Genomic DNA, 22,658 nt, shown 5'->3' on the forward strand with positions numbered 1-22,658 from the left:
AGGAAGGGAGCGGAGGCCGTACCCGCCAAGAATTGGACTGCAAATACATCTTAACAATATCCGAACCACATTAGGAAAATATTCTGAACAACTGCTAATTCCGAACACATTTCGAACCATTCTGAACAGAGGTGGGTCTAGGGGTCACGTGACCCTTTTGCCCAAAGAAAAGAACAACAGAAAAATAGGTATGTAAATGCAAATTATATGTATAAGCGACATGTATTTCTGAATTATGTTGATTGACCGATGTAGACTAACTGTCTCGATAAACGTATTCTTATTGTCTGTAACTTATCCGCTGAACGTAGTGGTACAGTACGCGTACAGTAGACAGTAGATACATCAATGCTAAATTGAGTAGTTACTTGGTCTTTGTCAGCGTAACAAAAAAATAATATCGATATGTACAGGCAAATTATTCCATGGACGACGATTTGAATGTACATGTTTTTATGTCGGTCCTGGTATTTAAATTGTCGATGTAGACTCGCTGCCCCCCATAGTACAGTCCCCTCTGTGAGATGCAACTTTTCCGCTGACTTTAATTTGACCTCAGAAGTACAAAATATGACTACATTGATGATACTTTGACCAGGTTGTTGAGATAACAAAATTAAGTTGACGTGTTGGAGTACAAGCATATTATTCTATGGAAGTATTAATTTTATAAAATGGTATGGACCTGGTATTACTGTACCATAGCCAGAGCAAACTATCACGACTGTACATCTATGCTAAATTGATTGAGAATGTAATCACAACAGAGAACTTGGTCGTTTAGTCTAACTTAGCTCATGTTTGCAGATATGACCAAGACGGGGAAGCCAGACTCATACTGGAGAGACATCTGCCAAAAGTATGCCCAGGGCAGCTACCAGTTTTCCACAGGCAAAAGGCCCGGTGGTAAGAAATGGAAAAGAGCCCTGGAGTGTATAGATGCTTGCCCGCTGCAGAGCAAGAGTAAGGTGGATCTGTTCGGGAGACACCTAAAATGCTCTTGTGGGTTCCATAAGGTAGGTTATATGATGATTTATTTCATTTAAGTGATGATAAGTTGCTGTAGCATGAAGTCGATTATTTGATGGATCATACCCTATGTGCACAAATTTGGATAAAACTAACAGTGTAGGATCATTGGTGAAATTATTTATTACAAGTAGCATGAGCCTCTTTTGTACTTGAAATCCTGCCTCCCCCCTTCAGTCAGATGCATCAGAGGCAGGTGGAGGCTCCTATGAGGCAGGTGGAGGCTCCAGGCAGGCAGGTGGAGGCTCCAGGCAGGCAAGAGAAGGCTCCTGTGAGGCAGGTGGAGGCTCCAGGCAGGCAGGAGAAGGCTCCTGTGAGGCAGGTGAAGGCTCCAGTCAGGCAGGAGAAGGCTCCAGTCAGGCAGGAGAAGGCTCCAGTCAGGCAGGAGAAGGCTCCAGTCAGGCAGGAGAAGGCTCCAGTCAGGCAGGAGAAGGCTCCAGTCAGGCAGGAGAAGGCTCCAGTCAGGCAGGAGAAGGCTCCAGTCAGGCAGGAGAAGGCTCCAGTCAGGCAGGTGGAGGCTCCTATGAGGCAGGTGGAGGCTCAAGGCAGGCAGGCGGAGGCACCAGTGCAGACAGAACAGTAAAGTGCTGTCAGTGCAATCAGGTTGTGAAGGCAGAAAAATTCTCCATGCACCTTTCTGACCGCCATGTAGAGGAGACATGTGACACCTGTGGGGCCAAGGTCCAAGGTTCTGTTGGCCTGTTGGAGCATATAGAACAGTTCCATTATTTATCCTGGTTGGCTCAACCTCCATCGCCAACTTCAACAGGTAGCTCCACCACACCATCCCCACGGCCAACACCATCTCCGCGGCTAACGGCCACACCATCTCCGCGGCCCACACCAACTCCGCGGCCCACACCATCTCCAGGGCCCACACCATCTCCAGGGCCCACACCATCTCCGCGGCCCACACCATCTCCAGGGCCCACACCATCTCCAGGGCCCACACCATCTCCGCGGCCCACACCATCTCCAGGGCCCACACCATCTCCATGGCCCACACCATCTCCGCGGCCCACACCATCTCCGCGGCCCACACCATCTCCAGGGCCCACACCATCTCCAAGGCCCACACCATCTCCAAGGCCCACACCATCTCCAAGGCCCACACCATCTCCACGGCTAACGGCCACGCCATCTCCGTGGACCACACCATCTCCGCGGCCCACACCATCTCCACGGCTAACGGCCACACCATCTCTACAGCCCACACCATCTCCGCCGACAACTACATCTCTGCTCCCTCCTCCAACAGGTTGCTCCAGCACGCCACGCCACACTCCTCAAACTCCACTTAGGCCAGCTTCCATTGATTGGGAAGCTTTTCTCCCCAATCAATTCAAAAAGGTTATACAGCCAGCAGATCGGGTGTGGATTGCCAAGGTCCTCTATGAGCCTACAGGTCAGCTGAGGCAGAAAATGGAGGCGTGCTGGTTTCATCCACCACTGCAGCACAAACCGTCTCCTCCCGAGCCCGGGTGGCACTTCCGGCAGAGGATGTTCCTCTGGGCACCAATGAGGATGTGGGGGATTCCTCTGAAATGCACGCGGTGTGACCGGAAAATGCACCACTCAGGGATCTACCCGAAGGTGAGGGAGGTGATAGATGTGGATACCCGCTACTACCTTGTGGGAGGGGACTATCCACGTTGCAGCAAGTGTATGCTGCCGGTCTGCCCATGGAGCCAGGAAATCCTTGCTCAACTGGATGTGGCACATAGGAGCCTGTTTCCCGCTGTCCTCACTACACAGCTAGCCCTGGATAGGAAGTGTATGACTTTCCTGAAGCCAAGGACCAGTGGGAACAGTTCCTCCTACCTCCAGTCTGCAGTAGAGGAAGCACACAGCGAGGAGTGGGCACGTCAGACCATCCGCTACCTGTCTGACTGTGAGCTTCATTTGAAGATGGCTACCTTCGTCTCTTCTGCAGCTGTCCATCTTCCTCCTCCACCCTTCAGGCCCCTTCCACTTGCCCAGTGGTTTGAGACGGTCCACTCCAACGACATCCTCAGCCACCTGGAAGAGATGAAGGGGGTGATCACCTCTACCTATGGTAGAATTCTGAAGATGGACTCTACAAAGAAGGTGAGGGTTTTAGCATTAATTTTATTTACTCTGATGTTAACCAATTGGAATGGATATAAATAGTTTACTTTATCATCCTAATGATGAAATAGTATTAATTTTAGTAAGTTTGTACAGTTTTTTTTAGAACGTTCTGTTTTTGTTTGTTTTTCAGATCACCAAGAAGCTGGCTGGCAGTATAGGGGACACCGCTGCATGGATGTCCAACATCGGCAACGAGCTTGGCCAGGTTCTGAACAGTGTTCTGACGACAGGTGAAGGTGCAGGGCTGGAAGAGTTGTGCCAGGGCATCGTCACACGTTATGAGAATGCTGGACAAGCTGAGCCTGAGGCTATCTATGTTGACCGGGACTGCTGCAGCCAGTCAGGTGGGATGCTGAAATTGTTACTTTATGAAATATACATTGCAGATTACAGTATGTAATTAACTAAAGTTAATTATGATGTTAAAAAAAGAGAAAAATGGTGATAGTAATCTATAAACTAACAATGTAATGTAATTGCCCAAAAAATAGATGATCACGTCTGTAATAATCAATGTTTGTCTTTCACAGGTGTGTCGTCAGTGCTGAGACTCTTTCGACCATGGAAGTTTGTCGTCCGTTTAGACGTCTTCCACTTCATGCGAAGGTTTAACTGCGGCCTCACTACTGAGCACCACCCTCTCTACGGTACCTTTTGCTCCAAACTTTCCGCCTGTATCTTTGAGTGGGATCAGGAGGATGTGCAACGGCTTAAGGAGGCCAAGAAAGGGGAGTGGAAGAGCAGCCATGGCGGAAATGCTCCCACTGAGGCACTGCTCTTGGCCAGTATCAGCACTGGTGAAATGGCAAAGCACTGCAGGTGGAGGACCCGTGCAGTGGAGGAAATCCGGGTCATGATTTCGGGGCTGCTCGAATCGATGTGGGAGCTGACTGACACCACGGGGCTGCGTCTAGTGAACCCTGACAGCATGCACCATGTGTGGGAGGTGCAGCAGAAGCACCTGGAGTGCATCCAGGACCCTGCAGGGGTGGAGTTGTACACAAAGACAGGGACACTGCAGAAGGGTGGCAAAGTCCTTGACGTCCTCAGGTGTGGGAGGGGTCCTCCTCCCTCGAGAGTTTTCACCGCCACCAGTGTGCTTTTGTTCCAGGTAAATTCAAAATGTTAACTTGCCGTATGCTGATCTTAAAAAAAAGTATGTGTTATGACATAGTATGCACTTGAATTATTCAAATAACAATGTAATTGTCACTTTGTATTTAATAGGTGTTAATATGTATTGACTTCATAATAATGGTTGACCTAACCTGAGTATTTTGTTTCTTAGGCTTTCGATGCAATGCATTGCACACACAAATGTACATGCTGGAGGGGGTATCGAGGTGGAACATGAACCGGGCAAAGGAAGCTGTAGCTGTGGTGGGGGCATCAACCCTGAGGACATTTGATGTTCGCTTGATGTCTCACCTAAACAGCATGAGCCAGCGGGTCCTTGGTTGTTCTCTGGTTCCAGAATTCACCCCACCTGGAAAACCTACTGGTGAGATAGCTCTCAGATCAGCACTGAGCATTTGAGTATTACTTCCTCTCCCACTTTTCTTTTCTCTGCCACCTCCACCCCTCCTCAGAGGACGTGGGAGTGAAGATCGGGCTCTACATGTAGGAGATGTGTCTGTGTCTGTGTTTGTGTCCTTTCCTCTTCTTTAACTATGTGTTTAAACACTATGTGTTACAGGCGAGCGCATTGCTGTGGAGTACCTGTTGGCCCAGTCCAATAGAGGCGACCTGCTGGTTCCACAGCAGCTGCCAGAGATCCCCACAGAGGAGCTCGAGGACGACGGGGGTGAACCTGACGTCACGGTGTGCCAGGTAGCTGACCTTAGGGTAGGTGATCCTGATCCTCCAATATGTGCCGTGGAGGCCCAGGTGACACTGGAGGGTGACAGTGGACCCAGATCCCTGGATGAGGACATCATTGTGGAGGAAGACGACACACAAGACAGCACATCAGACCAGGTAATGTAACACCTTTCTCAAAAACAAGATATGTAACAAGTTCGCTAATGATATGCCACAAGTATCATACGTTTGTCAAGTAAAACGTCAAGTATTACGTTTTATGGAGAGAGAAAAAAGGTCAACATTGCTCAAATAGTTCAAAGAAATTTACACATTTATTTACATGTGTTTTTTTCATGATTTTCACTTTTCAGAATAGCCGATGTGATTCCAGAGGTGTCTTGGGCTGGGATGCGGTTGATGACCTGGCAGCCTACCTGGTTGGCCTGAACCGAACCATCACTGCCTTGTCATCAAAAGAGGAGGCTGACATAGTCCATCTTTACATGGCTCTCCCTGCTATGGACAAGGAACCTTTGAGGTTCGGCCAGAAAGCGAGGAAGAAGACCGTGGCAGGACCTTGGAGAGCGCCCAGGAAGCCGAGTGGCTCTGCTCCTGGACAGCAGGCGGCAGAGAGGTGATTTGACACAATTCTTAATCATTTTGGTTCATTACAAATCATTGAATCAGAAGGCTGTACTGCGTCAAACCAGGATTGAAAAAAATATTTTGTGATTATATTAGTTTGTGGGGGGTAAATTGGGCTGTTCACAGGTGACAGGTTGTTGCTATTATTATATTTTTTTGTTTACAGCCTTGTTTAAAGTCCGGACCATATCATCCTTCTTTCCCACAGACTGTTCATGACTCACGGGCAGGCAGCCCAGGACCCCGAAGTCCACAGGGTCAGCGAATGTGTTTGCCTGAGACTTTTAAAAGAGTTTCAGCAAGCACCAAACAGGCCCAAGGACACAAGGAGTAGAACTCTGCCCATCCCACAGTCCATTGTGGTGGCCTACAGCCATCTTAAACAGCTGCTGGAGGACAGCAGGGTTGTTCTGGAGAAGACCAACGTGGTTCTGATACCAGTAAACAACACAACAATCTCTTCTTGGTGAGTCTTGTTTTTTACGTGTGCACCTTTCCTATACAATGACATTATATTATTATATTATTAAACTGCAAGAAAAACCTTCAACTGCTTGCTTGTTAGAAAATACTAAACATAGGAGGATAGGCTACTATGTATAAAATAACTAACTGAAGCTACTGTATGCATTTTTGTCTTTTAGGCTGCTTAGGAGGGATAAGAGGAAGGACAGGGACATGCTGCTGCAGGGCACCATACTCCCCAAACGGTTTGAACTGGCCAAGGACTCACTCCCTGAAGCCCAGACTCTTCCGGCTGCTCCTGTGCAGCATGGGCATGAGGCTATGGTGTTTGAGGAGCCAGAGAACCGGGAGGGTGAGGCAGTGATACGCCCTCGGCACAGTGTTCGTTCTGCCTTGGCACAGCACTACCAGCCTGGGTCATACGTATGGCCTGGTTCTGCTGGCTCAGCCTCGTATGAGCATGGTAACCTGCCACCACCCCCATCTCCTGCCTGGGCCTCGTACCAGCAGGGTCACCTGCCACCACCACCACCCCCATCTCCTGCCTGGGCCTCGTACCAGCAGGGTCACCTGCCACCACCACCATCTCCTGCCTGGGACTCGTACCAGCAGGATTACATGCCACCACCACCATCTCCTGCCTGGCCCTCGTACCAGCAGGATTACCTGCCACCACCACCATCTCCTGCCTGGCCTTCGTACCAGCAGGATTACCTGCCACCACCACCATCTCCTGCCTGGCCTTCGTACCAGCCACCTCCCCCCTTCCAGCCACCTCTCCCCTTCCAGCCACCTCCCCCCTTCCAGCCACCTCTTCCCTTCCAGCCACCTGCTGACCATCCACTGTACCTGGCCCCTCCACCACCTGGCACCTCTGTTCAGCCAAGGCAACGTACGTGGAGACAGAAAAAAGCTGCCCAGGAGAACGAGGAGCTGATGGCTAGGGGTGAACCTCCACGCAAGAAGTTCAGGGATACCTACCAGTACATTTGCAAGCAGTGTGGGCAGGGGAAAAACAAAAGTACGGGTCACACCCAGCTGAAGGGGCGGTGGTACTGTCCAGCCTCAGGACTCACCCTGGCAGAGTGGAAGGACCAGTTGACCAGTCTTGCCAGTGGGAAATAAAGGAAAATGTATGAATAAATAAATACTGTATATAATAGTTATGTGTAAATAGTTAAGTATTGTATATAGTTAAGTTTTTCATTTCTGTGTTCTAAAAAATTCAATAAAAAAAAAATAGATGTATATATTTGTTAAATATATACTTTCAGGTTTAATAAAGTGACCAAAGTTTGTCAAATTGTATAATAATGTGTAGATAGTAAAGTATTGTATATAGTTATGTTTTTCATTTCTGTGTTTGTGCATTGCATGGTGTTCTAAAAAAGAAAACAACAAAAAAATAAAGATGTATATATTTGCTAAATATATACTTTCAGGTTTAATAAACTGACCAAAGTTTCTCAAATTTTGACTTCTGGATTGTTTTTCTCCTATACCTCCTATACTTTATTCCTAGAACTCTTGCAAAGTAACTAAGTAGGCTACCAGTGCTGTTATTAAATATCAGCACTCCTGGAAAGCCCTCTGCCAATGAAAATACATACTTTCTTGCTTTGATCTTCCTGACCTCTTTTCTCACCAGTGTTTGATGTTGTAGGGGGTGTTGAGAGGGGGTGGAGCTGAGGGTAAGAGGTGAGATGAAAGGGATGGGGCAGGAGAAGCCAAAGCGGTGGGGGTCTGTGACCTGAGTGCTGTGGAGATGGGGGTAGGGCAGTGTTCTGGGGGTGCACCTGAGGTGTGCAGCAGCCGGGGTAGGGGCTGATCAAACCTGTTGAAGAACAAGTTCAGGTTGTTCACCCACTTCTGGTCCCCCGCAGTCTGGGACAGTTGCTAAATATATATATATATATCTGGGACAACTAACCCCCTAATCAGGATGAATGACACATAGCACTTTAATTACATCAAAATCAGATTTATTGGCCAAGTATGTTAACACACACACAATGATTTTGGTTCTGGCTGCTTTTAAACAATACATGCAATATTCACACAACTCACTTAATACAAGCAATATACACGTTATACGAAAGAAAAATTATGTTAATGCATGGTATTGGTGCATGCTGCCACGGTGCACAGCGTCGTCGGATCGAATCCCGCAGGAGACAAAGTGTCAATGTTGTCGATAAAAGTGATAAAAATAAGCGCACATGCGTGTGAAAATAACTTTAAAGGCGTTGTGAGTGGAGAAAAAAACATGACAAATTGTTTGTTTTTCTCCTTTTCTCTTTCCGTTTTTTCTCTTCCCCCCCCTCTTTTTCCTTCTCCCCCCCCCCTAGCAGTCCCTTTTGCCCCATTTTCCAGTAATGGCACGGGGGAAAAGACTGCAAAGGAGGGGGACGGGAGGAAGGAGGCTGCGAGAGGAGAGGGGCGAGGAGAAGAGAAGGCTGGAACAGGAGGAGAGGAGGGGAAGGAGGCGGAAGGAGGTGAAGGAGCGGAGAAGAAGGTGGCTGGGTCGGTGGAGAGAGAGGAGGAGGAGGAATCGGTGACGGGATTGGAAGGAGAGGCAGAGACGGGACAAGAAGAAGGAGCGGAGAAGGGGGAAGGAGCGGAGAAGGGGGAAGGAGCGAAGGAGTGGGGAGACAGCATGTCGAGCGCCTTGGTAGAAGAGATGAGGGGAATGGTGGAGGAGATAGCGGGGAGGGGGGGTGGTGTCTCCCCGTTGCCTCCAACACCAAGGAAGAGGAAAGGGAAGAGGAGGGGGGGCTCGACAGGCAGTGAGGGGGAGGGGAGTGGGGGGGTGGGGGGTGGGGGGGGGGGTGGCCAAGCGAGGGATGGGGGAGGGAAGAACGCCCTTGTCCTCGTCGGCGTCCTCGGTCCCTCAACTTGTAGTGGAGGGTGACTCCCAAGGGTTGGTTCAGGCCTGGTTGTCTGAGGGGGGATCTCAACTCCTGTTTGGGGTGGGGGGGTCCCCTACTACTAGCCCAGCAGCCTGCGGGGAGGGAGGATTGGAGGGTGTTGAGGGGGAACCCAGGATGCGGGGCTTTACAAGGCTTAACACTATGCCTGCATCCTGGGTTGGAGAGATGGGGGAGGACGGGGGGACGTCAGGAGAGGAGAAGACGTCCCTGCCGGACGAGATGGAGCAGGGGAGCATCGGGTGAGTCTCCTGTTTTTGGTTTTGTTGGTTTCTATTTTTTGATGTGTAGTTTAGTTTATAATGGATCCTTCTGTTAATATTTTCACTTTAAATGTTAGGGGGTTGAGGGATTTTGTTAAGAGGAGGGCAGTTTTTAGTTTTTTGGAAGGGGTGGGTTTTGATGTTTGTTTTTTACAGGAGGTTCACCTGAGGGATGGAGGGGATGTTGAAAGGTTTAGGAGGGAGTGGGATAAGGGGGAGTCAGTTTGGGGTATAGGTGGGGTTCATTCAACAGGGGTAGGGATTTTGTTTGGGAATAGGGAGGTGAAATTAGAGGATACTTTTGTTGTGATACAGGGCAGGGTTTTGGGGGTGGATGTTACTTTTAGGGATAGTAGGTATAGGTTAGTGGGGGTGTATGGGCCACAGGTGGCGGCAGACAGGAGAGAGATGGTAGACTGTCTGGCGCCACTGTGTGTTACAAATAGGCACTTGGTGATAGGAGGGGATTTTAATATAGATTTAGGGGTAGGGGGGGATAGCAGTGCAGGTGCCATCACCGGGCTAATGGCTTGCCATGGTTTGGTTGATGGTGGCCTGCACACTACTCCGACAATGGCTGGTCCCACATGGCGCAACTCCCGGGGGGTTGCGCGGAGGCTTGACTATATTTTTATATCCAGGTCTTTGGGTCAGTTGTCTGGGCGGCTGTTGCCTGTCTTCTTTTCGGATCACGACGGGGTGCTCCTGCAGGTGGGCTCGCCAGTCTGCCTCTTCGGTAGGGGGTACTGGAAATTAGATCGGGATGTGTTGGAGGAGCAAGTTTTCGTTGACGGCTTTTGCATTTTCTTTCGGAGGTTGGAAGGCCTCCGGTCCATGTGTGAGGGGGTGTTAGAGTGGTGGGATTTAGTTAAGGTAAGGATTAGGGCTTTTACAATAGGATATTGTAAGAGGAAAAAAAGGGAGGAAAGGAGGGAGGTGGATCGTATCCAAAGGTTGCTCGAACTCGAGTACGAGGCAGGCAACCTCGGCGGGTCGATTGACTGGGAGAGATCAGCAGCCCTGAAGGCGCAGCTCAGGGAGCTGCAGGAGCGGAAGGCTCGAGCTTTCCTGGAGCGTGCGCATAATGGCTTTCTAGAACATAATGAGACTTGTTCCGCTATGTTCTTTAAGTCGGTTAGGAGTAGACAGAGTAGGAAGGTAATGAATGGGGTTAGGGAAGAAAATGGTAGGATAGTCAGAGAGCCAGAGGAGATGGTCAGGGTGACAACTGACCATTTCCGAGGTTTATTTAAGGAGAGGGAAATAGATGTAGAGCAGGGAAATGTGTTTTTAGAACACTTGTTCGGCGTTTGCCGGAGGACATTAGAGAAGCGATGGAGGCTCAGATTTCCCTAGAAGAGGTTGAGAGCGCTCTTAGGAGGATGGGAAAAGGGAAGGTGCCCGGGATGGATGGGTTGCCGGCGGAGTTTTATCTCAAGTTTTGGGGTATACTTGGACCGGTGGTCCTTGAAGTCTTGAAGGCCATCCTTTGGGGGACTACATATTAAATGGATTTTTCGAACAGGGAGTCGGAAAAATGGGGCTTGCTCCGTCCGCTCCACGCATCGACCCGGTATTGCAGTACCTCCGGGAACGGTGCAACACTTTTCTCCCATTATCAAGGAAAACAACTACACGGAGGTAGGTAAAACATCCAGCAGAAGAAGAGAGGGAAAAAAAAAATCCAAACTGAAGGAAGGGCGAAGCGCTTTTCGTGCGCTCCATTGTTTTCCCTCCATTTTTCAAAAAATAAAAAAATAAATAAAATAAAATACGATATTTGGTTTGGCATTCACCAGGATACTGTCTGTCTGTCTGTCTGTCTGTCTGTCTGTCTGTCTGTCTGTCTGTCTGTGTCTGTGTTTCACCAAAAAAAGAACAAATACTTCACCAGGATAGTGGGTCTGTGTCTGTTTGTCTGTGACTTTTTCCCCACAGCCCCCGAAAAGTTGGCGAGTGGGTTCGGGGACAACCCGCGAGAACCCGGCCTTGAGTAAACAGAGTGCATCTCGGGCCCCGACCTCTGACTTCCATACGACTCTGGTTTCTCTTCATTACGCACAAGCCTTTCGCCTTTTACTAAAGACTTCCGTGGAGAGGAACACTTACGAGTTCAACGTATTTTTGGAGGGGCTTTGCTTCTGGCAGAGCCCGATATCTTGTTTCAAGAGAAATCAACAGAGACGGCAAGTCAGGCATTTGAGTTCGTGCTGGCTGACCGGCGTATTTTTCCAGTCAAAGTAGTCACTTGACGCATTAGCGACTTTTTGGGAAAAAAACACTTGCCTGTCGCCATGGAAACGTGGAGTGGTGGCGATGGGAGGAGCACACTTTAGCCAAACCGCTGAGGTCTCCCGAGACCCCCGGGTGCCCGGCGGGTGCAGGGTTCAATTTGTGGGTTATCGCTTCTCGGCCTTTTGGCTCAGATCAAGCTTGGTACCGAGGTGCCCCAAAGCCCGCTGAGTCAGGAGGTCGAAGGAAGGCAGGAGGGAGGAGGCTTTCATACCCTTTTGGAGGTGGTGGGAACCGGATTTTCGGTTTTCTTTTTTCAGTGGCTTCTTGTTTAAGAGAGCTTTTTTGAGAAAGATGGAGCAGCAGAAGCCAGTGCCGGGGATGGGTTTGGCGAACACGCTGAGGTTCACCTGGATAGACAAGGAGATGGAGCCGTGGGGACGAGAGACATTCGGGAGGAATATCCTGATGGGGTACCTGAAGCTTCAGGTTAAGGACGTGCTTTGCCTTCAAGGGAACCCTTTGGAGAGTGCATATGATGTAACTTTCCACTTGGAGGAGAAGCATGACAGCGTGATGAAGAAGGTGAGGGAAGGAAGAGGAGCAAGACCCCTGTGCCATTATGAGGTGACCAGCCTGGCAAGGAACAATTTCAGGGTGGTCACCGTGACTATGTATAATCCGCACGTAAAGGATGAGGAGGTGAGGGCCTTTCTGGGGAGATACGTGGACAACGTCTCCTCAGTGAGGCACCTCAGGGACTCCCTGGGATTCTGGAACGGGAGGAGAGGGTTCCAGGTCCTTCTCAGGGAGGACCCGAAGGGTTTGGGTGGCTACCTCCATCCTCCGGCAATGTTCTCCCTGGGGGCTGACAGGGGGACATTGTTTTATGCCCGTCAGCCTCCGTTCTGCAGGCGGTGTATGGCCTACGGCCATATCCTGGCCTCGTGCAACACCAGAAAATGCAGGTTCTGTGGATCGGGAGAGCACGAGGCCAAGGACTGTGACGAGCCCAAGGCTTGCCACGGGTGTGGCTCGGTAGCACACCTGTGGCGTGATTGCCCGGCTCGTAAGAGGTCATACGCGTCTGCAGCTGGAGGGGGAACGGGGGATGGGGGGAGAAGAGAAAGTAAGGGAGCGGATTCAAGTAATGGCACAGGGGAAAAGAAGGCACAGGAAGAGGACGGGAGGAAGGAGGCTGCGAGAGGAGAGGGACGAGGAGAAGAGAAGGCTGGAACAGGAGGAGAGGAGGGGAAGGAGGCGGAAGGAGGTGAAGGAGCGGAGAAGAAGGTGGCTGCGTCGGTGGGAGGAGGGAGGAGGAGGAGGAATCGGTGACGGGATTGGAAGGAGAGGCAGAGACGGGACAAGAAGAGGGAGCGGAGAAGGGGGAAGGAGCGAAGGAGTGGGGAGACAGCATGTCGAGCGCCTTGGTAGAAGAGATGAGGGGAATGGTGGAGGAGATAGCGGGGGGGGGGGGTGGTGTCTCCCCGTTGCCTCCAACACCAAGGAAGAGGAAAGGGAAGAGGAGGGGGGGCTCGACAGCCAGTGAGGGGGAGGGGAGTGGGGGGGTGGGGGGGGGGGGGGAGGGGGTGGCCAAGCGAGGGATGGGGGAGGGTAGAGCGCCCTTGGCCTCGTTGTTTTCCACAGTCCCTCAATGTTTGGGGGAGGGTGACTCCCAAGGGCTGGGTCAGGCCTGGTTGGCTGAGGGGGGATCCCAACTCCTGTTTGGGGCGGTGGGGTCCCCTACTATCAGCCCAGCAGCCTGCAGGGAGGGAGGAAGGGAGGGTGTTGAGGGGGAACCCAGGATGCAGGGCTTTACAAGGCCTAACACTATGCCTGCATCCTGGGTTGGAGAGATGGAGGAGGACGGGGGGACGTCAGGAGAGGAGAAGACGTCCCTGCCGGATGAGATGGAGCAGGGGAGCATCGGGTGAGTCTCCTGTTTTTGGTTTTGTTGGTTTCTATTTTTTGATGTGTAGTTTTAGTTTATAATGGATCCTTCTGTTAATATTTTTACTTTAAATGTTAGGGGGTTGAGGGATTTTGTTAAGAGGAGGGCAGTTTTTAGTTTTTTGGAAGGGGTGGGTTTTGATGTTTGTTTTTTACAGGAGGTTCACCTGAGGGATGGAGGGGATGTTGAGAGGTTTAGGAGGGAGTGGGATAAGGGGGAGTCAGTTTGGGGTATAGGTGGGGTGCATTCAACAGGGGTAGGGATTTTGTTTGGGAATAGGGAGGTGAAATTAGAGGATAGTTTTGTTGTGATACAGGGCAGGGTTTTGGGGGTGGATGTTACTTTTAGGGATAGTAGGTATAGGTTAGTGGGGGTGTATGGGCCACAGGTGGCGGCAGACAGGAGGGAGATGGTGGACTGTCTGGCGCCCCTGTGTGTTACAAATAGGCACTTGGTGATAGGAGGGGATTTTAATATAGATTTAGGGGTAGGGGGGGATAGCAGTGCAGGTGCCATCACCGGGCTAATGGCTTGCCATGGTTTGGTTGATGGAGGCCTGCACACTACTCCGACAATGGCTGGTCCCACGTGGCGCAACTCCCGGGGGGTTGCGCGGAGGCTTGACTATATTTTTATATCCAGGTCTTTGGGTCAGTTGTCTGGGCGGCTGTTGCCTGTCTTCTTTTCGGATCACGACGGGTGCTCCTGCAGGTGGGCTCGCCAGTCTGCCTCTTCGGTAGGGGGTACTGGAAATTAGATCGGGATGTGTTGGAGGAGCAAGCTTTCGTTGACGGCTTTTGCATTTTCTTTCGGAGGTTGGAAGGCCTCCGGTCCATGTGTGAGGGGGTGTTAGAGTGGTGGGATTTAGTTAAGGTTAGGATTAGGGCCTTTATAATAGGATATTGTAAGAGGAAAAAAAGGGAGGAAAGGAGGGAGGCGGATCGTATCCAAAGGTTGCTCGAACTCGAGTACGAGGCAGGCAACCTCGGCGGGTCGATTGACTGGGAGAGATCAGCAGCCCTGAAGGCGCAGCTCAGGGAGCTGCAGGAGCGGAAGGCTCGAGCTTTCCTGGAGCGTGCGCATAATGGCTTTCTAGAACATAATGAGACTTGTTCCGCTATGTTCTTTAAGTCGGTTAGGAGTAGACAGAGTAGGAAGGTAATGAATGGGGTTAGGGAAGAAAATGGTAGGATAGTCAGAGAGCCAGAGGAGATGGTCAGGGTGACAACTGACCATTTCCGAGGTTTATTTAAGGAGAGGGAAATAGATGTAGAGCAGGGAAATGTGTTTTTAGAACACTTGTCCCGGCGTTTGCCGGAGGACATTAGAGAAGCGATGGAGGCTCAGATTTCCCTAGAAGAGGTTGAGAGCGCTCTTAGGAGGATGGGAAAAGGGAAGGTGCCCGGGATGGATGGGTTGCCGGCGGAGTTTTATCTCAAGTTTTGGGGTATACTTGGACCGGTGGTCCTTGAAGTCTTGAAGGCCATCCTTGGGACGGGGGTCCCGGGGGGATCAATGGCTGTTGGTGTGCTGTCACTTCTCTATAAGAAGGGGGAAGTAACAGACCTTGGCAACTGGCGGCCGTTGACCATGCTGTGCGTAGACTACAAGATACTTGCAAAGGTTTTAGCAGACCGGTTGCGCACAGCCCTTCCCTACGTCGTCCACGAGGATCAGACGTGCGGGGGTAGAGGGCCGCTCCATTAGATGGAACCTACAGTTGATCAGGGACTCCATCGCTTGGGTAGAAGATAGAGGGTTGCCTCTAATGGTAGCAGCGCTAGATCAGGCGAAAGCCTTTGATCGCGTGAATAGGTCTTTTCTATTCAGGGTGTTAGGTAGATTAGGATTTGGGGAGAAGTTTATAGGATGGATCCGTACATTATATGTCGGAGCGGGGTGCCGGGTTAGCGTAAACAGTCACTTGGGTGATGTTTTTGACCTCGAGTCTGGGGTCAGGCAGGGGTGCCCGCTCTCGGCTCTCCTCTTCGTTCTGTACATGGAGCCTCTGGGGGCTGCCATTAGGGCAGACACAGGGGTGGAGGGCTTGTTGATTCCTGGAAGCGGTGGGTTGCGCGTCAACTTGACGCAGTACGCCGATGACACTTCCTTGCTGCTTTGCAAGGACTCGTGCCTGACAAGGTCCCTTGCCATTATTGGGGACTTCACCCGGGCGTCGGGAGCGGTTCTTAACCACGCAAAGTCTTCCGTTAAGTTCTTCGGAAGATGGCGTGGCAGGACGGATGTGCCCGGGGGGTTATCTCTCTGTAAGGGGGCCCTGAGGGTTCTCGGGGTCCATTTTGAGACCTCCGGCTCAGCGACGCTGAACTGGAACATGGGTATCGCAGTGGTACAGAGGAAGCTAGCGATGTGGAGGGCTAGGTCATTGTCCTTTATAGGCAAGGTCCTGGTTCTCAAGGTGGATGTATTGCCGTCTCTTTTGTACTTGGCATACATCTACCCATTGCCGGCTTGTCTGAGGAGGCCTCTGGTGAGGCTAGTGTTTCAGTTCATGTGGGGTGGCAGGTACGAGTGGGTCGCCAGGGCGCGCATGCTCTGCCCCATCGGGGAGGGAGGTAGGGGGGTACCACATCTCCCCCTCAAGCTGGACGCTATTTTTGTTTCTTTTCTGTTGACGGAGCTTGCTAAGCCGGTAATACACCCGTCCGGTTACCTCCTGCGGGTGTTCTTCTCGTATCAGGCGAGAAGCATAATGGTGTGGTCTAACGCGGGTCCTCGGGCGGAACAGCTGCCGTGGCACTTCGGCCATGCGGCCAAGTGGTTGCGTGCACACCCCGAGGTTGAAGTTGCCCGAGTAGGTTTAGATCACAGGCACCTGTACGAGGAGGTCAGACAGGCAGGGAGTCTGGCGCCGGTAGTGGGCATCCCGGCAGTGGTGTGGGAGGGAGTGCAGGCGCGGGGCCTGGACAATAGGCTCAAGGACCTGAATTGGTTGAGCCTCCACAAGTGTTTGCCGGTACGGTCCATCATGTACCGACATGGCTTGGCGCGATCCCCCACCTGCCCAAGACCATCTTGTGGCGGGGAGGAGACGGTGCGTCATGCTTTTTGGGACTGTGCCTTTGCCGGAGTAGTATGGGCTAGGGCACGGGTGTTGTTAGGAAGGGTAAGAGGGGATTTTGTGGTGACATGGGCAAAGTTAGAGAGAGGGGTAGGGAGAGCGAGAGGGACGGATAGGGATAGGTTTCTGCTCTGGCTTCTCATGAGTCTCTTTAAACGGGGGCTGTGGGAAGCCAGGCAGAACATGGTTAAGACAGGGAGAGATTGGGGGGTGGAAGGGGTAGTGAGGAGGGTGGAAGGAGATTTGAGGGGGAGGATGAAGAGGGAAGAGAGGAAGTGGGGGCAGCACGCTGCCCGGGAGAGGTGGAAAGGGGGTTTAGGGCTGGGGTTAAGTTAGATGGTATAGGTTAGGGACGGGGAGATATAGGGAGAGGTAGTTGTAGGATGACGGGGAGGGAAGATGCTCCCCTGAGTTTTTTGTTTGGGGTTTGTTTTTGTTTTGATGTAATAATGCCAATATTATTTGAGTGGAATGGAAGGTATGATTTTGTAAAGGATGAATGGCATTGAACGTAATAAATTATTTTTTCTAAAAAAAAAAAATCTGTTCTTATAGACAGAGACTAGGGTTTTGGGGACTGAGACAGCTGACTTTGGAGGGCAAGGTTTTAATCATCAAGGCTGTGATTTTACCTGTCCTTTTATTGATCAGTTCTGTTTTTATCCCCCCACGAAAAACTCTTTTAGCTCTGGACCGGATGTTGTTTTATTTTTTGTGGGGAAGCAAGTGGGAGAGGCTGAGGAGGGAGGTGGTAAAGAGGCCCAGGTTCAAGGGGGGGAAAGGCTTGCCTGACCTCTACTTGTTCCTGGGCAGCCGCTATACAGCGTTACATCTTACTCTTGCCACCTCCCCGGTCAACAACAAGACCCAGGCCCTCGCACGGTTCTGGCTGGGATCTTACCTCAGGTCTCTGAGGCTGATCCCAGTCGACCTGCGAGCCCCAGTCTCTTTCCTGCTCCCCACACACTATGCACAGCTCAGAACGTTTTTAAGACATTTTAAACTGGAAAAAGAGCCTGTCACTGTTTTAACTAAACACCGCTCTCTTCTCTCTCTTGTGCAGGAACGGGAACCGGTGTGTCCAGTGCGCGGGCTTGCTGTAGGCGAGCCCTCAACGGTTTGGCGCAACGTGTCCCATCCTGCTCTGCTGAATCGGCACCGGGACCTGTCCTGGATGGTCGCCCACGAGATCCTCCCGGTCAGGGCCGTCATGCACTCCCGGGGCATGGCGAGGACATCCGCGTGCCCCCGACCAGGCTGCGGCCAAGAAGAGTCGGTGAGGCACTTGCTCTGGGAGTGCAGAGCCGCACGGGACCTGTGGAAGGAAGCAGGCCCCCTGATCTCCCCACGCCTGCCAGCAGGGGAGGACCTAACGCCCCAGCTCGTGCTGTATGGGGTGGGCCGAAGGCCTATAACAACAAAGGCCTTCACACAACTCTGGCCCACCCTCACGTGTCTGAAGGACGCACTGTGGTCCTCCCGCAACCTGCTGGTAGGGAAACAGGTTGAGACCACCCCCCAGGCAGTGGCTTTGGTAGCCACGGAAGCCCTGGGGTGGTACGAACGACAGGGGGCCTCGACCCCAAGCGAAGGGTCCCCCACAACACCCAAGGTCCCGGCGGCCACGGCCTGACAGCGCTGCGGCGCCTAGGGCGATGCGCCTAGGGGAGGAGTCTCCTCTGGGCCCCGACGGACGGGTACGGAGTTGTTTCAGGAAGAGCAGGAGGAGGCTTTTTCGATAAGGACTCACCCCGTTCCTGTACAAAGGACCGAAGACAGCTTTTTTAACAAAGTGACTTTTTGACAGGCTTTTTATGTCTTAAAATTGTTTTTACTTTGTTAAAACATTTATGCACATTTTAAATGGCTTTTAGTAATCGGCTTTTACAAGAATAGGTACTTTTATATAGGATTGTTTTATTGTTTTAAATAAACAACATGTACCTTTTAAAATGTAATTGTAATGTAATGCTGGTTTTAATGCACTTTATGCCGTTTTTATGTGTGTAAATGAATTTCAAATGTGAGCTGTTTTAAAGGAATTGACAAATAAAAACTTTTCCAAAAAGAAAAAAAAATCTGTTCTTATCAGTTTAATATCTGATACGTCCCCCATTGGGGGACTACATATTAAATGGATTTTTCGAACAGGGAGTCGGAAAAATGGGGCTTGCTCCGTCCGCTCCACGCATCGACCCGGTATTGCAGTACCTCCGGGAACGGTGCAACACTTTTCTCCCATTGTCAAGGAAAACAACTACACGGAGGTAGGTAAAACATCCAGCAGAAGAAGAGAGGGAAAAAAAAAATCCAAACTGAAGGAAGGGCGAAGCGCTTTTCGTGCGCTCCATTGTTTTCCCTCCATTTTTCTTAAAAAAAAAAAAAAAATAAAAAAAAAACGATATTTGGTTTGGCATTCACCAGGATACTGTCTGTCTGTCTGTCTGTCTGTCTGTCTGTGTCTGTTTTTCACCAAAAAAAGAACAAATACTTCACCAGGATAGTGGGTCTGTGTCTGTTTGTCTGACTTTTTCCCCACAGCCCCCGAAAACTTGGCCAGTGGGTTCGGGGACAACCCGCGAGAACCCGGCCTTGAGTAAACAGAGTGCATCTCGGGCCCCGACCTCTGACTTCCATACGACTCTGGTTTCTCTTCATTACGCACAAGCCTTTCGCCTTTTACTAAAGACTTCCGTGGAGAGGAACACTTACGAGTTCAACTTATTTTTGGAGGGGCTTTGCTTCTGGCAGAGCCCGATATCTTGTTTCAAGAGAAATCAACAGAGACGGCGTCTGCCTGCCTGCCGCGCATACTTTTTGCTCAGGCATTTGAGTTCGTGCTGGCTGATCGGCGTATTTTTCCAGTCAAAGTAGTCACTCGGCCAATTGAATTCAAGCCCGACAACGACGACTGGCGTATTTTCCGGCCTTTGAACAAATAGTAGCACTGGACGTAAAGAGCTAGTAAGCACTTGACGCATTAGCGACTTTTTGGAGAAAAAAACATATTTTTGGAGGGGCTTTGCTTCTGGCAGAGCCCGATATCTTGTTTCAAGAGAAATCAACAGAGACGGCGTCTGCCTGCCTGCCTGCCGCGCAGACTTTTTGCTCAGGCATTTGAGTTCGTGCTGGCTGACCGGCGTATTTTTCCAGTCAAAGTAGTCACTCGGCCAATTGAATTCAAGCCCGACAACGACGACTGGCGTATTTCCGGCCTTTGAACAAATAGTAGCACTGGACGTAAAGAGCTAGTAAGCACTTGACGCATCAGCGACTTTTGGAAAAAAACATATTTTTGGAGGGGCTTTGCTTCTGGCAGAGCCCGATATCTTGTTTCAAGAGAAATCAACAGAGACGGCGTCTGCCTGCCTGCCTGCCGCGCATGTCACAATCGTCAGGGAGAGACCAATGCGCAGCGTGTTGAACGAACATACTTTAATTAGTTAAAGTTTAAACAATACAAAACAAGAAACGACTCGTGACGTCCACGGTATCAATGACCGAACACGGAACAAAAACCCACAAACCCAAAGGGAAAAACATACAGTTTAAATATGGCTCCTAATCAGAGACAACCAGCCAACAGCTGACACTCGTTGCCTCTGATTGGGAGTCACACAGGCAAACATAGAAATCAACAAACTAGAACCCCCAACATAGAAATAAACACATAGAATAAACACACCCTGGCTCAACAAATAGAGTCCCAGAGCCAGGGTGTGACAGCGCAGACTTTTTGCTCAGGCATTTGAGTTCGTGCTGGCTGACCGGCGTATTTTTCCAGTCAAAGTAGTCACTCGGCCAATTGAATTCAAGCCCGACAACGACGACTGGCGTATTTTCCGGCCTTTGAACAAATAGTAGCACTGGACGTAAAGAGCTAGTAAGCACTTGACGCATTAGCGACTTTTTGGAAAAAAAACATATTTTTGGAGGGGCTTTGCTTCTGGCAGAGCCCGATATCTTGTTTCAAGAGAAATCAACAGAGACGGCGTCTGCCTGCCTGCCGCGCATACTTTTGCTCAGGCATTTGAGTTCGTGCTGGCTGACCGGCGTATTTTTCCAGTCAAAGTAGTCACTCGGCCAATTGAATTCAAGCCCGACAACGACGACTGGCGTATTTTCCGGCCTTTGAACAAATAGTAGCACTGGACGTAAAGAGCTAGTAAGCACTTGACGCATTAGCGACTTTTTGGAGAAAAAAAACATATTTTTGGAGGGGCTTTGCTTCTGGCAGAGCCCGATATCTTGTTTCAAGAGAAATCAACAGAGACGGCGTCTGCCTGCCTGCCTGCCGCGCAGACTTTTTGCTCAGGCATTTGAGTTCGTGCTGGCTGACCGGCGTATTTTTCCAGTCAAAGTAGTCACTCGGCCAATTGAATTCAAGCCCGACAACGACGACTGGCGTATTTTCCGGCCTTTGAACAAATAGTAGCACTGGACGTAAAGAGCTAGTAAGCACTTGACGCATCAGCGACTTTTTGGAAAAAAAACATATTTTTGGAGGGGCTTTGCTTCTGGCAGAGCCCGATATCTTGTTTCAAGAGAAATCAACAGAGACGGCGTCTGCCTGCCTGCCTGCCGCGCATGTCACAATCGTCAGGGAGAGACCAATGCGCAGCGTGTTGAACGAACATACTTTAATTAGTTAAAGTTTAAACAATACAAAACAAGAAACGACTCGTGACGTCCACGGTATCAATGACCGAACACGGAACAAAAACCCACAAACCCAAAGGGAAAAACATACAGTTTAAATATGGCTCCCAATCAGAGACAACCAGCCAACAGCTGACACTCGTTGCCTCTGATTGGGAGTCACACAGGCAAACATAGAAATCAACAAACTAGAACCCCCAACATAGAAATAAACACATAGAATAAACACACCCTGGCTCAACAAATAGAGTCCCAGAGCCAGGGTGTGACAGCGCAGACTTTTTGCTCAGGCATTTGAGTTCGTGCTGGCTGACCGGCGTATTTTTCCAGTCAAAGTAGTCACTCGGCCAATTGAATTCAAGCCCGACAACGACGACTGGCGTATTTTCCGGCCTTTGAACAAATAGTAGCACTGGACGTAAAGAGCTAGTAAGCACTTGACGCATTAGCGACTTTTTGGAAAAAAAACATATTTTTGGAGGGGCTTTGCTTCTGGCAGAGCCCGATATCTTGTTTCAAGAGAAATCAACAGAGACGGCGTCTGCCTGCCTGCCGCGCATACTTTTTGCTCAGGCATTTGAGTTCGTGCTGGCTGACCGGCGTATTTTTCCAGTCAAAGTAGTCACTCGGCCAATTGAATTCAAGCCCGACAACGACGACTGGCGTATTTTCCGGCCTTTGAACAAATAGTAGCACTGGACGTAAAGAGCTAGTAAGCACTTGACGCATTAGCGACTTTTTGGAGAAAAAAACATATTTTTGGAGGGGCTTTGCTTCTGGCAGAGCCCGATATCTTGTTTCAAGAGAAATCAACAGAGACGGCGTCTGCCTGCCTGCCTGCCGCGCAGACTTTTTGCTCAGGCATTTGAGTTCGTGCTGGCTGACCGGCGTATTTTTCCAGTCAAAGTAGTCACTCGGCCAATTGAATTCAAGCCCGACAACGACGACTGGCGTATTTACCGGCCTTTGAACAAATAGTAGCACTGGACGTAAAGAGCTAGTAAGCACTTGACGCATCAGCGACTTTTTGGAAAAAAAACATATTTTTGGAGGGGCTTTGCTTCTGGCAGAGCCCGATATCTTGTTTCAAGAGAAATCAACAGAGACGGCGTCTGCCTGCCTGCCTGCCGCGCATTCACAATCGTCAGGGAGAGACCAATGCGCAGCGTGTTGAACGAACATACTTTAATTAGTTAAAGTTTAAACAATACAAAACAAGAAACGACTCGTGACGTCCACGGTATCAATGACCGAACACGGAACAAAAACCCACAAACCCAAAGGGAAAAACATACAGTTTAAATATGGCTCCCAATCAGAGACAACCAGCCAACAGCTGACACTCGTTGCCTCTGATTGGGAGTCACACAGGCAAACATAGAAATCAACAAACTAGAACCCCCAACATAGAAATAAACACATAGAATAAACACACCCTGGCTCAACAAATAGAGTCCCAGAGCCAGGGTGTGACAGCGCAGACTTTTTGC

At 50.3% G+C, this 22,658-nt stretch overlaps 1 protein-coding gene, 2 non-coding genes and 2 pseudogenes across 3 annotated transcripts; all 5 read left to right on the plus strand.

Moving 5' to 3' along the window:
• Positions 1-497: 497 nt before the first annotated feature.
• LOC121555451 lies at positions 498-7,467 on the plus strand. Its single transcript, XM_045215229.1, has 10 exons — positions 498-1,016; positions 1,207-3,117; positions 3,272-3,485; positions 3,672-4,129; positions 4,192-4,252; positions 4,430-4,642; positions 4,838-5,118; positions 5,316-5,578; positions 5,798-6,055; positions 6,234-7,467. Exons 1-10 carry the CDS (start codon positions 798-800, stop codon positions 7,177-7,179), a joined length of 4,824 nt encoding a protein of 1,607 aa, XP_045071164.1. The 5' UTR covers positions 498-797; the 3' UTR covers positions 7,180-7,467.
• Positions 7,468-10,728: 3,261 nt separating this feature from the next.
• On the plus strand, positions 10,729-10,851 carry LOC121555457 (annotated as a pseudogene).
• Positions 10,852-11,279: 428 nt separating this feature from the next.
• Positions 11,280-11,396, plus strand: LOC121555458. Its single transcript, XR_005997916.1, has one exon. It is a non-coding gene; the product is annotated as a U5 spliceosomal RNA (small nuclear RNA).
• Positions 11,397-18,561: 7,165 nt separating this feature from the next.
• Positions 18,562-18,742, plus strand: LOC121555456 (annotated as a pseudogene).
• A 405-nt stretch (positions 18,743-19,147) lies between these two features.
• LOC121555459 lies at positions 19,148-19,264 on the plus strand. The gene has a single exon (XR_005997917.2). It is a non-coding gene; the product is annotated as a U5 spliceosomal RNA (small nuclear RNA).
• The last annotated feature ends 3,394 nt before the right edge of the window (positions 19,265-22,658 follow it).

This window comes from Coregonus clupeaformis, unplaced genomic scaffold (assembly GCF_020615455.1).
Source record: "Coregonus clupeaformis isolate EN_2021a unplaced genomic scaffold, ASM2061545v1 scaf0399, whole genome shotgun sequence".
In the NCBI taxonomy this organism is placed as follows: Eukaryota; Metazoa; Chordata; class Actinopteri; order Salmoniformes; family Salmonidae; genus Coregonus; species Coregonus clupeaformis.